Source organism: Gadus morhua, chromosome 13 (genome assembly GCF_902167405.1).
Source record: "Gadus morhua chromosome 13, gadMor3.0, whole genome shotgun sequence".
Lineage (NCBI taxonomy): Eukaryota > Metazoa > Chordata > Actinopteri > Gadiformes > Gadidae > Gadus > Gadus morhua.
This window is the reverse complement of record NC_044060.1, coordinates 12,279,735-12,295,189: the sequence shown is the minus strand read 5'-3', so window position 1 is coordinate 12,295,189 and position 15,455 is coordinate 12,279,735. Positions and strand designations below refer to the sequence as shown.

The 15,455-nt window shown below is 42.2% G+C and overlaps 1 protein-coding gene across 32 annotated transcripts in view; it reads right to left on the bottom strand.

The window, feature by feature from the left end:
* Positions 1–15,455, bottom strand: part of cast (calpastatin) — a 33,805-nt gene extending 18,350 nt beyond the window's left edge. For 3 of the 32 annotated variants that reach the window (XM_030373763.1, XM_030373766.1, XM_030373777.1), the window contains exons 1-2: positions 13,703–14,027; positions 13,257–13,322 (exon numbers count right to left, since the gene is read on the bottom strand). In XM_030373763.1, the coding sequence (XP_030229623.1) occupies positions 13,257–13,322; positions 13,703–13,732 (96 nt within the window). In that variant the 5' untranslated portion in view covers positions 13,733–14,027. Of the gene's footprint in view, positions 1–3,795; positions 3,975–8,882; positions 9,045–13,256; positions 13,323–13,702; positions 14,028–14,392; positions 14,544–15,367 lie in introns of those variants that run through there. The other 29 variants (XM_030373774.1, XM_030373785.1, XM_030373772.1 and 26 more) reach the window with 18 other exon arrangements.

Sequence of the window (15,455 nt, the reverse complement as noted above, 5' to 3'; positions counted from 1 at the left end):
ATTGGCCCACAACTGAAGTGATGGAGTCCCTGAACAACACATGAGTCACGACATCCTGCCTTCCTCCCGCAGCAGACCGTGTCTAGTGCTGTGTCTTCTGACCTACCTCCTGCCTTCTGATGTCCTACTGATTTAATACATTCTTACATAAAACGTATTGTGGACTTCCATGGGGTCTTCTGTGGCATTATAGGCTTTAAATGTATGTTATACTGTGCACCCAGAGGGTAAGTTAGGGTTAGGGAGTCACCCCTAGTAGGATTCACTGTTATTATCACTCTGTTTGCAGAGGTAAATATTGGTGGATGCTAGGCAACTATGAACATTCAAACAGAGACTTCAAGAAGTAAGAATGAAACAAACACACACGTTTCATATTCCTGAATAAGCTGATAAAGGTGTATAAACGCCACTTTTAAAACGTGAGAAAGCGAAAAGCTAGCATACTTTCCCTTTCCAAAATAAAAAGTCAATAGGACACCCACTTGACTCGCAAAAACACTCCTTGTGAGGAGCAAGTAGTGATCTCTCTCTCTCTCTCTCTCTCTCTCTCTCTCTCTCTCTCTCTCTCTCTCTCTCTCTCTCTCTCTCTCTCTCTCTCTCTCTCTCTCTCTCTCTCTCTCTCTCTCTCTCTCTCTCTCTCTCTCTCTCTCTCTCTCTCTCTCTCTCTATTTATAATCAACTCTATAAAACGGTCTGTGTGGGTTGAAACAAAGAGGAAGATGGCAGGGTTTCATCTGATCATGTGATGGCTTAGGGCTTTGGAACCCAGTGGAATGTTTCAGTCTGTATGAGTTTCTTCTCATACAGTCAATCCCTGGCATCAATTTATCATTTCAAGGGACTTTGTAGTAACCCATTTGAACCCATATTTCAGCCAATATCTCCAACACACCCCAGGCAAATGCATGGCCACACAGCACAATAGCAAACTGAAGCCTGAAGTCGGTAAAGACATATATTATTTTTGGCTGACCTCTGTGAGATTCACCGCGAGTGAATCCATCATACAATACAAAAACACAACATATTTCAAGCATGTGGTTATTTTAACCGTACCGGGGACAACCCTGCTCGGTCTTTGTGCCTCAGCGTCAACAGGGACAGGTTGGGCTGGTGCCTACAGGGAACCACCCAAACAAGCAAGAAAGACACACAAAGAGAACACCACGCTGACGTGCTTTTACTCAATGCTGTCAAGGAAGAGTCAAAACACACAAAGCAACACAGTAGGATTGGTGACTGGAGCATTAGAGAAAACCATCTTGAGAGGCACATAAACAGTACTCTTTACGGTGTCAACTGATAATGCTCCTCTCCCTTGAAAGTCAGTGATGATGTATATAGAAGGTGCTGTTGACCTCTTTCTCGGCCGCCTTTGGCCTGACTATAATGACATGCTGTCAGAAAGGGATATTCCAGGGATGGCCATAAACTGTCAAATGAGCTGGCTAACTAGCTCAGATAGATGACATTGCGTCTGCCCTGTGGTTGGTAAATTTATGGTGGAGCCAACGTTGGCCACAGCTTTTCAGAGAGTTGAATACTCATTCAATTCATCTCATGTGCAATTCCATGCAAGGTAAATTTGACTGTTCTCTCACTGTTTATCCTTTGTTCGATAATTAGACGCTTGTGTCCTGCTAGACCTAGACTGTAAGAGCCCAACAGACCTCACAATGCAGTCACACCGGTACCTGCTTGAAATGAGCTCTGGGCAGGGGAAGGGCCCGGTAGGTCCCAGCTCTGTCTGGTTTGAAAAGGGATCATGAATATTCAAAATTTGTGATCAGGTAGATAAGTTATATATCAATCGACGAAAGAGTATACGTCGGTAGATAGGCAAAAAATAAAGTGAAAAGAACAAACTAACTTCAAAAAAACGAAATGGTAAAAGCACACAGACACATACGGTACATACTGCGGTGAGGCCTCTATATAAATAGAGGCCCACCTCGACTGACCCTGGATCCCCCCAGTATTTACTCATTTCTACAAAGTTCCCCGTAGTCATGCAGAGCTTTGCAAAGCCCAGAACAATAAGCTGAGAATGGGCATCATAAGAGTTAAAAACGTCCCAGTGTCAACCTCGCAGAAGAGTGAGGGAGGGGAGCGTTCAGGGGTCAAAGGTCGGCCTGCGCCTTGTGATGGAGTAAGATGTGGTTGAAACGGCGCTGCGTTTCACGTGGCACATACATGCACTGTATGAGACTAAACGTTCCATTACAAACACGGATTAAAAAACGTCTCGCTGTTCTGCATGACATGCAAGAACAAACAAACTCTCTCACACACACACACACACACACACACACACACACACACACACACACACACACACACACACACACACACACACACACACACACACACACACACACACACACACAAACACACACACACACACACACACACACACTACATAAAGCTGAGGGCTAAAGTGTTTTATGACTTAGATAAAACGACAGCAACCTGACTGTCAACAGTGGATGCCCGTACGGCCACATCAACAAGATGGCATTAATAATAGCTTGGACTTTTTCGCCACCGAAGTACGGGTGCCTAAAATAGACGCATACTCTATAGTTTTATCAAACCAAAGGTTAGGCATCTCGACCCACTAATGGTCCGACCCTGGAACAACAACAACAACCCCATTCATAACATTCAAGTCTCTTTGTCTCTTTTTCCCATATAAAGGTCACACCTTTCGCCCAGAGCATTTCACCCCAACAATGGAGATAAAAGCAACTGCTTCGCCTCTCAGGGCCTGGTTCTTAAAACTGATGACTAATCCCAAGCCCCACCCGCCTCCCCACAAACAGAAGCATGTGAAGAGCGCCAGGGAGCATGGTTCTGTCCTCAGCTTCAGCCAGGACTTTAAATAGCTACTTGACAACTAGATGCTTGGTGGTGTATATGAAAATGTGGATGACCTCACCCTTGCACATTAACGAATGAGGGGAAAGGTAGACTGCGTCACATCTCAATTGGAAGCACAAGCCAGGTATCTGGGAGTATTCAGGGACTCAAGAAATGACAGACTTTTTAATGGAAATGTTAATATGGGGCATGACCAGGATTAGTGTAGTTATCAGTAGTGACCCTCAAAAGATTTCATCCAACCACAGTATCACTTGTTATAGTAAATCTCTATGTTATTTCATGGCCCTTCATGCTTTCATGCAAAGTAAGACAGTGCGTGGATATACATGTTTTTACTGTCTACTTGCTGAATAAAAACAAATTAAATATTCTTTCAGCAGAGGACGGTCTTTTACTAAGAAACAGCAAAGCAGTGGTTACTGCTCAGAGCTGTATGAGGGGGCATAGCTTTGTACTGCTCCATGGAGACCAACAACAGACCCTCTGCCCAAGATAACATGACCACATGACCCGTTATTCGACCAACAAGCATCTAGACCAATAGACCAACAACATGAGATATAATATCCGACGCATGGCACAAGAGGAGCTTAGGAAATGATCTGCGACTGGCATCTTGTGTGAGGACACAGTTGATGAGTTCTCTGAAAAAGTTTCTTCACTTTCCTTGAAAGTATCTAGCTACGTTGCTTAAAATAACCAGATTGTTCCTCACTCTTGATCCACACACACATTCTACATTAAAGATGTTTATGAGATCATTAGTTGCTATGATCTCGTCTAAGTCGTCAAAACGTCCCAAAGCACATCAGTCAGGAAGCCAATGTTACTTCAACTGGAAAAAAAACATTGCACATAACCGTTTTACTTTAACATTAAACTTTCAGGGGAAACTGTGTGGGTACATACCATATGTTTGAGTGTGTGTCCTTTATGTAAAGGTCTCTATATATCCGAAAGCCTTTGATTCCCCAGTCGTAACTCTAGTTGGTATATACACACTCGTAAACACACACATCGACACACGCCCCAGAAGTGAAAAATCTATTGCCCCACCCACTGGAACCAACCCAATGAGCCTGTGATGCTTAAGCCCCTCCTCCCCTCTCATGCTGCTGAAGAGAAGTCTCTTTATGATTGGACAAACAGACCGCACAGAGCCCGCCCACTCCTCATAGCAGGCCAGGAAAATAAATAGGCTGCGTTAGTTTCCATGCGTTGAAGAAAACTTCTGGTGGAAACTTGTCATTGCGTGTGTCCAGGGGAAATGGGAGGGTCCTGCTTTGATAACACCCTGAAAACGCAGGAAGGGGATATATATATATATATATGTATATATGTGTGTGTGTGTGTGTGTGTGTGTGTGTGTGTGTGTGTGTGTGTGTGTGTGTGTGTGTGTGTGTGTGTGTGTGTGTGTGTGTGTGTGTGTGTGTGTGTGTGTGTGGAAAATGCTTGTTGTACAGCAGAAGTAGGGACAAGAGTTGGGGAATCAGGTATAAATGATGACAGGGCAATTACGAATCCAAACTAGCAAGCTTGTTTGGCAAAGACAGGGCGTGTCTGGTAGTCTCACTGCTTAGGAATCTAGACTGCAAAGCCACACTGACAGAGAGAGAGCGGGGGTGAGAGGGAGAGGAGAGAGAGACAGAGCGGGTAAAAGGAGAGCAAGAACAGAGAGAGAGAGAGAGAGAGAGAGAGAGAGAGAGAGAGAGAGAGAGAGAGAGAGAGAGAGAGAGAGAGAGAGAGAGAGAGACAGAGAGAGAGAGAGAGAGAGAGATAGAATGTGTCACCATCCAAGTTGCTAGCTATGAATGCTTAAGAGTGAAGTCATGCAAAGGTTAAAACATTACACTTTAGAAGTGCTGTTCTTCACTTTACAAGTCTTCAATGTGATTACACTACCGAGATTCAAAGCCAAGAAAGACAGGAAACAGAACTGGACTAGTGCCAAAGAGCTTGAAAAAAATAAAGAAAACAATAATAAAACATGGCAGGACGATATACTTCCTAAGGAAGCACATGAAGACCATGATTCAATAGATTAGTTTGAAGTCACCTACTTTTAAAAGTGGGGTTGCTAAAATATAGCATTTGTCATTAACTGTAGACAATAAAAATAATGTTGAGAATGGGACACCCCCTTGTGTCTGACATGGTGCAATGCATCTACATAAACAGTTAAGGTCAGGTAAGATTAAGAGTAGATTAAATTAACTGTCGAGGTCAAAATTTAAAAGTTTACTTGTTAGGTGATGGATTGATAAATGTATGTTTGTGATTAAGGATGGTTAGGGTTTATATACGTATAAAGTTTCAACCACCAGCAGTGGTTGACATTGGGTATAAGGTTAGAGATGGTTGAAGGCTAGTTTTTGATTATGGGTGGGTCAGTTTGTCATTAGTTAACAGTTTGTAACCTTCAGGTCAGGGTGTGGTGTGACAAATGTCTGTGACCGAATAGATAGGAGGAAAAGCAATACATCATGGAAAGTCTGTGTAGTCACACCCATGTGCCACTTTAGTATGTCAGTGAAACTTCCAGTTCCCATAGCAGAGGTCGACAGACTGCAATGAGTTGATCTGGATAGCTGACCATACTGATGTTTGAAAGGGGTATAGATAGCAAGTCCATGGTGGATTATGTCATTTTTTTCTATGCATATTAATAGATACACATTTTCCACAAGGGTTTGATAAATTAAAGTATAATTTCATTTACTTGCTTGTTGATCAATATAAATGTATTCAAGGTACCATTCGTATCACCATGAGGAGGTACCCAGACTCCAAATAATGTTAAGTTGTTTACCGATGAGAGGCAGAGTATTTTATGTGTCCTCGTTCCTCAAACCCTGACGTTGTTTAAAAATACCCTAACATGGACAAGCTATCAGACCCTGGATGACAACAAGGTGTGTGTGTGTGTGTGTGTGTGTGTGTGTGTGTGTGTGTGTGTGTGTGTGTGTGTGTGCGTGCGTGCGTGCGTGCGTGCGTGCGTGCGTGCGTGCGTGCGTGTGTGTGTGTGTGTGTGGGTGTAAAATTGCGTCTATACTGTCTGTTCCCATGGCAACATGTTTTCTCTGTTGGCCTTAGTGCCACAATAAACTAGTCCAAGGGAGTGGCCATTCAGAAACTGACTTATTAATAAATGATTAATTGTATGTGTTTGTGATATAGCCTTGCAATCACAAAAAATAACACGCATGCATTATTAAGGATTTGTTTTACATATAAGCAGACCTTTAACCATATGAAACGATAATCTCATATATGATAAACTCAAACATATTTGTCTGCTAGATATACAACTCAGCTCAGATCAAATAAAAGCTTTTACAACCTGTAAACTGTAATTTCTCAAACTCCCATGCAATAAAGTGCACAAGGGCCATAACTCTACTCTGTACTCTTTTCAAATATGATTTACTCGCTGAAAATGATAATACTGGGGGGATCCAGTCATGTGAACACTCCCTCAACTCCATTTATTCATGTCTTTTGTTCAACTCTCCCGTTAGATTTCATTAATTCGTGATGCAATAACCCGGTGTAGATGTTGTAGTGTTAGCATCAACACCCAAGGGTTATCTCTGCAGTAAAGCAGGTCTAGGGTTTCTGTAGTACTCATCCAGTACCCTCTCCCATGCTAAAGTTAGCACCGTAAAGGCTATCATATGTTCAAAGTTATTCCCTGCGCTACAACAGATCACAGGTCAACACGGAACCATTTCTCACCTCTTGAGAGGCTATGTCTAGCTTATACTATAAATCTCAAAGGAAGATTCAAATCTAAATAGAAAACGCCGAGTTGGAGACACAGTATCAGATAAACAACCTGTTCGGGGTAGTCAATATTGACAAACAAAAAAACAACACAAATCACCTCCTCATGAATGACCGGACCAACAGCTTCTATCTACTCTCTCTCCCCAGCTTGCTACAGCTGCATTCCATCACTGCCCCCTCACCTGTTGCACCCCTATGCCGGATTACAGCGGAATGTAAGAGATAAGAGCATTAGGATTCCTTCATGCTCATATCCCTTTCCTTACTGCTCTGACTTTGTGCATTAACAATGGTTTATGAGTACGTCATGGGTGTTACTATTGCATAAGATACATGCTGGAGTCATCAGCTTTTCCTGAAGCACAGCAGACTTGGGAACGATTGTTGTTAAGACAGTTGTGCTGTCTGACAGCAGCCCTAGTGGCCCTTCCACATGTACTCCTTCGGACTTCTCTACAATATTACATTTTTACAACGGGAAAAACCTGTTAAATCAGATGAGATAATAAGTTCACACCAGGCTCAACCTGAACTGAGAGACACACATCCCTGCCAAAGCCGTCAAATGGAAACACAGGTCTTATACATTATGGAGACACAGCAGAAGCACATAACGCAACAGCCAAACCGATGCTCGGAAACAGAAAGCACCAGAACACGTGGTCGGCATGTTGATACACACGCTTTATTTCAGACGGCTATGAAAACGCACGGATGTTGCACCCACACAACTGTGGCACACACACACACACACGGAGGGCACGCACAGGCCTTAATGGTCTGAGGGGGTTCGGTGGAGATTATGTTTGCTGTTTGCCTTAACATTTGAGCAGACACACTGTCAGGCAGTGCCTTAAGGGTAGGGTTTAGGTATTGATAATGGCAATGTTTGGCAAGTTCTGCCAATCACACAGTGGAGAATTATAATTATTGACCACAATATATATATTGTTCATAATATATATTATAATATATATTCTAGAACCTGTTTTGTTCTCTATAGTTTCTTAAATGTTGTCTCTTTTTACTAATAAAGGCTCACATTTGACCCATGATCTGACCATAAAAACAAGCCCTGGTGATATAAGCTCATAACCAACGTTTTCTGGAGCCAGTCCAAGTGAGCCATGCTTATATGTGCAGACGTGTTCTTCTCCTTACAGCCTAGAAGAGTTGAGACAGAGTTGACAGGGAAAGCTGATAACTGTGGCACTATTGCCTGGCCTGTCATCGTTAGACATTATTGTACAAGGTATGTGTAATCTAGACATGTTTCCTTAGTGGACGTTTCCTGTAAGCCAAACATCGAACAGTAGAGGAATGTTGTCATTTGGGAGACATGACCGTTAATCTATCTGTTTAACTGTTTGAAGTCCCCACGCTGCCCTTTCACAATAAACCTCTTGTCTCTACATGACACTATAACTCTGTGCACACTGTGCACGGTAATACACAAATAATAAGTCTGACCGAGAAGTCCTCACATTCCTCGTCTCGTCCCAGCCCAGCAGAGAGCCAGAGGGAGAGAGAGAGCAAGGGAGAGAGAGAGAGTGAGACAGCGAGACAGAGAGAGAGAGAGAGAGAGAGAGAGAGAGAGAGAGAGAGAGAGAGAGAGAGAGAGAGACAGAGACAGAGAGAGAGAGCAAGGGAGAGAGAGAGAGAGAGAGAGAGTGACAGGGATACAGAGAGAGAGAGCAAGAGAGAGAGAGAGAGAGAGAGAGAGAGAGAGAGAGAGAGAGAGAGAGAGAGAGAGAGAGAGAGAGAGAGAGACAGAGACAGAGACAGAGACAGAGACAGAGACAGAGAGACAGATAGACAGAGAGAGAGAGCAAGAGAGAAAGAGAGCCAGACAGACCGGGATAGGAGAGGGAGAGAGAGCGCAAGAGGGAGGTGGTGGTCTGACTTGAAACACTGCCAAAAACGTCTACCCTCTGACGTGCCTTCCCATATAAGTCCTTTTACTAAACTAACAAAAACACATTCCAACTTGCAGCAACTCTGTGATTTTAACAGTTGCAAATAAGAAATTCAAAACAAAGCCTTTCTTTATGTATTAACACCAAAGAGAACGTTCTCCTCAAGACACTCCAGCACAGCAGGACTTGAACATGATGTTCTGATAACAACACGAGACTGAGACCGGGACAGACCGACACCGGGACGGAATCAGACGGACACATACACACACACACACAGACACACACACAGACCTGCTGCTCCACGGCCACGTCCAGGAGGTCCGGGTTGTCCCGGTTGGGACCCCGGATCCAGCTCAGTATCTGGCCCATGTCAGCTGTAAGTGTTCCTCCCGCAAGTATGATCCTCTAACTCTGCTGTGTCCGCTGCAGCGTGCTCCCCACACACACACACACACACACAGGGTAGGCTGGGCGGGGACACTCCCAGGGTGGGTGTGGTCAGGGAGCCGTGGCAGCCGGGCTCACACATGATTGGTTATTAGGGTTGGGCTGTAAAGTCTCTGGGCTATAAAGGGAACAGGGTCACCCCACTCACACCGACACCCACGTAGACTAGGGGCCACATCTGGGACAATTCTCATTGTTAACGGATAGGTCTGCTACTGGCACCACACACACACGCACACAGACACACACATACACATACCTATGTGTATACAATTGCATATGACTGCAAACCTATATATAATGCATAAGCACAGGGAATCTGACTCGTCTCTTTCTTCAGAACGAAATATTAAAAACAACTTTTCCAATCAGACCACCCCTGCTCCACATTTTGGCTTACATGCTCTCCAGTCTCCAGTACCCCCCAGGGGAAGTCACAGCAGTCAGATATAAGTTTTGCAATCTGTGTTGACACAAGGGAAGGGCCATGCAGATAGATACACAGTAGTATCCTATTACAGCTGTATCATCAAGGAGTGGACTTGGGAGTGGACTCTTCTCAATGTCCAAGTGGGATGACTTCTAGACTTTCTTTCCCCCATGGTATTTGAACAGAAAGTTATCTTTGGGGAAATAATTTGGAAAGGACAAACACTTTCATCCAACTATTGAAAAAATGTGCACACTCAACTCTCACTCCCTTTAAAGTTGGAACCAAACCAACCGGCTTAGGACTTGGTCTTTGTGTGAGGGTGATGAGATGAAAATGGCTCAATAATTAATTACAATGACAGAGTGAAATAACAAGAATTAGGGTGTATCCTTTGTGCAGAACTCCCACATCCCTCATATTAACAACAGCCATTGCTCCTTCGGAGACAAAACACATTGTTGACTAGTATGCATGCAACCACCGCCGAAAACACTCAGTGAGCGGAAGGGATTGATAGGAATTGTGTTCTGGAGCTTGAATGTCTCAACAAAGGCAATGACATGGCCCTATGAAGTAATCAGGAGTTCAGTGTGAAAAGCTGTTCCATGCCTCCTACCACTATTGACTGAAAATAATGTAGGGAAGGTGCAGAGTGCATTACAATTATGGCTGTTGGCAGGCCTCCAGGAATGTTCACCGTTCCCTTTGTCTCTCAGGGTAGCTCTTGGGTGTGGTGATGCAAGTCAGCAAACTAGCGTCTTTGAGTCACGCTCACAGTGTGCATGTCTCCCAAGCGTTAACTCTTTCTTTGTTTTAGTCTACACTAGAGCTGTGTTGAAAAAATCGATTTTCCGATTTTTAATCGATTCGCATATTAATGACCGATTATCGATTCGTACGTCCAAAGATCGATTTTTTTTTAATTAAAAAAAAAAAAAAAAAAAAAAAAAAAAATCGAATTTTATAAGTTAAAAATTTATATTTTATATATTCATGGAAAATATTCATGGGATTCCCCTGAACACTTAGGGTGCTGCATATTCTTGAAAACAAATCTTGAGTGTGGTTTTAGAACAGATTTGAACATGCTCATATAGACGCCATTCAGTGCTTTTACAGTTTAAAATGTTCTGTTCTTATGTTCGCACTTTAAAGAAAAATGCTCAACGTTTACATTTTATACTTCCAGTTTCAGTACTTCTCAGTTTATTAAGTGTGAGCAGTTTTAAAATATAAATGCTTTTGGTAGCAACCGCTTTTGGGTGAATTCTTAATTATTTTCAAGCATAATAATAATGCACTGGTTAGTGTCCCAGTAGGAATCCACTGTTGCAGATATAGTCACCTCAATGATGTCCTCCATTTATTGTCCTGAATTATCTTTCTTGAAGGTAGATTGACCCTTAACCTTTTCATCAGTCTTCCAGCCATCAGTAACTACCAATACTTGTAAGATTTGCTGTTTAATATTGATATAATACTAGTTTTAATATGTTGCTTCTCTACACAGTCATGAAGTGAAGGAAACGGTTCAAATACATTTTTCATTTTTAATAACATTAACCCACGGATCGAATCGAAATCGGATCGAATCGGAAATCAGATCAAAATCGAGAAAATCTGAAAAAATCGATTCTGAAACTTAAAAATCGGAATCTAATCGATTCTTGAAATTTGAATCGAAACCCAGCTCTAGTCTACACCCTTTCTTTAATCACCAAGCGCAGGAAAAAGGTGTGTGTGTGTGTGTATCAATTGAATGCCCACCTTGGTGTCAGTATTGTAACACTAACAGGTCCAAGATCTGAGACCCGAAGGTAAGTGGTAAGTGGTAAGTGGTGACTGAGGGGGCTTGGGCTTCACCCCTAAGGGTTCACCTCGCTGTCCCCTTAACGTTGTGATATATTGCCGGTGCTATATTTAACCTCAGCAGTAACTCATCTAGTCAACTTCTACTAAGTAGCGCATGATACAGGTTGTGATAGAGGTTGGGTGGCAGCTGCAATGTGACATTGCAGTGGCCCCGCAGAGGAAGACATCTCTTACAGAAGCAGTGACAGGATTCAAATGTACACATCTAATAGACTCTGAGACAGCGACGTCACAGGGACACATCAAAGGGAGTGATGCAAATGTTTTATACACGTCATGACGTATGACGTCACAATAGGCTAAGTTTTTTAGAAAACTATCTGTTTTACAATATGTCTTTGTCCAGCTGAAAGTAAAAAGAAAAGCAAAAATAACAAAATAAAATGTCCATGCATTTCACACATTCCAAGAGCTGACAATGGGACCCGCCCCTGTAAGAGGCACACCTTAAGGGTGCAGGACAGCCCTTGTTGTTGCCTGTAGAACGAGCTATTGCACCCTGGTAAAACACGTGCAGCTGAGCTCTTCATCTGAGGTACTAATTGGGGATGAGTCTGATTGACTTGATTAAAGATGACAGCTCCATCGTTAAGACACAGATAATCACACAACGCGTATGATAACTGCTATTGCTGGTTCATTATGTGTGCTAAACTAGGGCTAAAAAGACATTTGACTGGTCATTTGTATCGATTGCGTCTCTAGTCTGGGGACGAATGAGAACACAGTCTGACACCTCGTGGAGCATGATGACACAGAGCTGTCTGGAAACTCCCTTTTGATCATTTTCTGTATGGTTTAGATTCATCTTTCGAGTACATAGTATCTGTAAATAAAAAAAGGTGAATATTATTAAAGATGTTATTAAAATTGTGGAATATGTTATTAGAGGTTTGAACATTTTTCTGTTATAGGCTACACCATCCTATGACTCATACTAGGGACCAATACTCATAGGGACCAATACAGAAGTACTAGAAAGTTGTGATGCCAGTAGAGGACACTAAAAAGCGACATGTGTGTGCGCACATGTTGTACGCATTAGTAGTACATACGACTGCAGGTGTAACTGGACCCCTGGCAGAACCGATGCTGGGAAGCACTATTATTAGGTCCACGCTAATTCTGTCAAGCTACAACTCTCATGAGCCTATAGGTGAAGCACACAACCTGCTACGATCAGCTACAGGTTGCATCAACATTTTGAGCAATACAACTATTTGATTATATGATTTGATGGGAAGCTGTTCAATCAAATTCGCAGCATTACATTAAATCACACATGATTAATACCCTTAAAATGTATGGTACAAACCCCATAACAAGCATATTTATGTATTTTATATCTTACAGATAGGTAAGAAAATTATAAGAGAATATTAAAAATAAGTACTTTCTGTGGTACTGGGTGTTACCCAACATTATTTGCATGCACATGCAACAACACACTTACCTATTTTAACTCCAACTTGCACTTTCAACTCTATATCTACTTATAGAGATCTAAAGACAATAATTGTTAAAGTTGGTATTCATTTCACCAAACATGTTTATAGCTTTATACAACATCTGTTTCATTAATGACTTGCTGATTCACTTGCCGTTGTCCCCACTAGAAGGCGCCCCGTACAAATCCAACCATGCCATCCATTTTGGTATGAAATATCCTTTCAATGCAATCAAAACTCCAAACCCCTATTGTTGTATTTCCTAAAATAGGATTTTAAAGTTTGAATTGGTCATTTAGACAACACCAATTGTGCAATCGTTGTCAATAGCAACATATGTCTATGTAGGAAGGTTATGCCATAGAGTATAGCCACTTAAAAAGGGTAGGCCAACTCTATAAGGGATTTTCTCTTTGCGATGTTCAAAGTTTACATGCATACATTTAGCAGGGGTAGAGTGAGTACCTTAACATTAGAAGACAGACTGGAGTAGTAGTTTAGTCTGCTATTCGCATGGCCATCTCCTCTATGCTACAACGCCACACAAAACAACAACAAAAACAGTTGTTTTTCTTTCCGTTTATAAAACAACTATAACGTTTTTAGGTTACTTCACTTACATAATGCAAACATTTAATCAAAATAAATATATTCTAGACTGTAGCCAACAGTGTCCTCCTTTATTCCAGTTTAAAACCAATTTGGCAACAAAGTGTACACTATAGCCTAATTATAAGTATAGCCTACGTCTAAACTTAAAAAAATGACATGGAAGTAAACATTGATTAATTACATTTGATGAATAGTTTCATAACTCATCTAACTTTTTTAAATCCTAACATGTAACGCCAGAGGGACTTATTATAAGACGGGTTAAAAAAAAAAAAGATGGCAAATATCCATGTACTCACAGTGCTCATCCAATACGCAGCGTAGGCCATTGTGAAAGAGAAAAGGCACGGACCTCCAGGCGAATCAATAAAAAACTGTATGGAGTCCTGAACTCACATTCCCACCTCTCCGGTTCTCTACGAATACCACTCTGTGCCACTCCCAGTCCAGCTAAAGTAGTTCTACAGCAGATAGATACTCTACACAGATAACGTTCAGCCCTCTGAGATGACAACCACAGGCAGCAATCGCTTTGTTGAAGTTATTATTACTGCAGTTGATCTAAGTTGATCTCTTCCGCCTCAGGCAAGACTATCTAGTAGCCGAGAGTTGGACCAACCCTGGCACATTTGGGTGATGGGTGCAACAATTGGAGCATTGCGCAATTTCTGAAGAAAACACTCCCTAGTTTTGGCTTCCCCCCCAAAACTAGGGAGTGTTTTTTAAGCAAACTGGCATCCTGGAAATGTTGTCTACCAACTTACACATGTATTTGGTTCATTTGTTATGGGGATGCTTGATCTATGGGGATTTGAACAAGGTGTGGGTATCGCAGTAAATGGCTCGATGCTCGATCAAAAAAGACAATAGATTAGATACATGCAATATTAACATGCGTGCATGACGGTAGCAGGAAACCAATATCTTTAACATACGACAGAACACTTCTCACTCACTCAGTTTAATACAAAACGTATGAGTAAAGTTACCTCGGTGCTTTTTTTGTGATGTCCATGACTTCTTTTTTTGTGGGGCATCTCTGCGGGTGGGTACTACGACTATACAGATTCCCAGGTCGACTACCTTCGCTCTGCTCGAGATAGAGTTTACTTGCCAATGCCTACGCCCGATTTTCTCTTTAGCGCAAAAATGCCCCTCCCGCTGGAGCAGAGTAGTTTCTAGATCGTTGAATGTAATAGGCTATAAGTGTCCGCAGACACAATATAGATACCAAACGTAACTAGGAGTGTAAACATGAGATGGCATGGCACAAGTGATAGGCTCCTCTTAAAACGGTGCCACTTCTACAAAAAAAAGATGCATGCTTGTGAAGTGAACATGGCCTTTGAAAGTGAGATCAACGACTAAACTAACTAGTCGGACACTTCTGTCTGACTCTATGTAGGCTATATTATGTTAGCAAGATTTGTTTGTATTTTCCAGGCCTACATGTATGGGGTGGAGAGGATAACATTGTTGAAGTCGGCAGTGCGGGGTCCTTATATGTAGTTACGTGGTGGTGCAACACTGGATGTGTGTGTTTTGATTACAGTTCCCCAGACCCCCGCCACTTCCCAGGAATTGTTGAATCACCAGCGCATACTGTGTGGTCAAGTCCCACTAGATCAGTGGTAGAATAGTGTACCCCGGTGGAGAAAAGCGGTACTGCCACATGCACTTGCTATATAAAAAAATTAATAAAATTGCAAATTACAATGTTGTTTACCAATTACATATTTATTTGGTTGATTTCGTAGTCCATTCCAAGTTGTGCTTGATTTAAATAAAGCTTTGGAACAACCTGTATGCAGTAGCCTAAATGGTTCTATCGAAATGCATCTATCGATTCGATTCGTGCAATAAAAACATGCGTGCATGACGTTAGCAGGAAATACAATAACTTAACGATACGACAGAACACTTCTCACACAGTTGAATACAAACCGACGGATGAATAAAGTTACCTCCTTGTTCTTTTTGTGATGTCCATGACTTCTTTTTTTGTGTGGCATCTCTGCGCGTGGGTACGACTGTCCTGATTCCCAGGTCGAC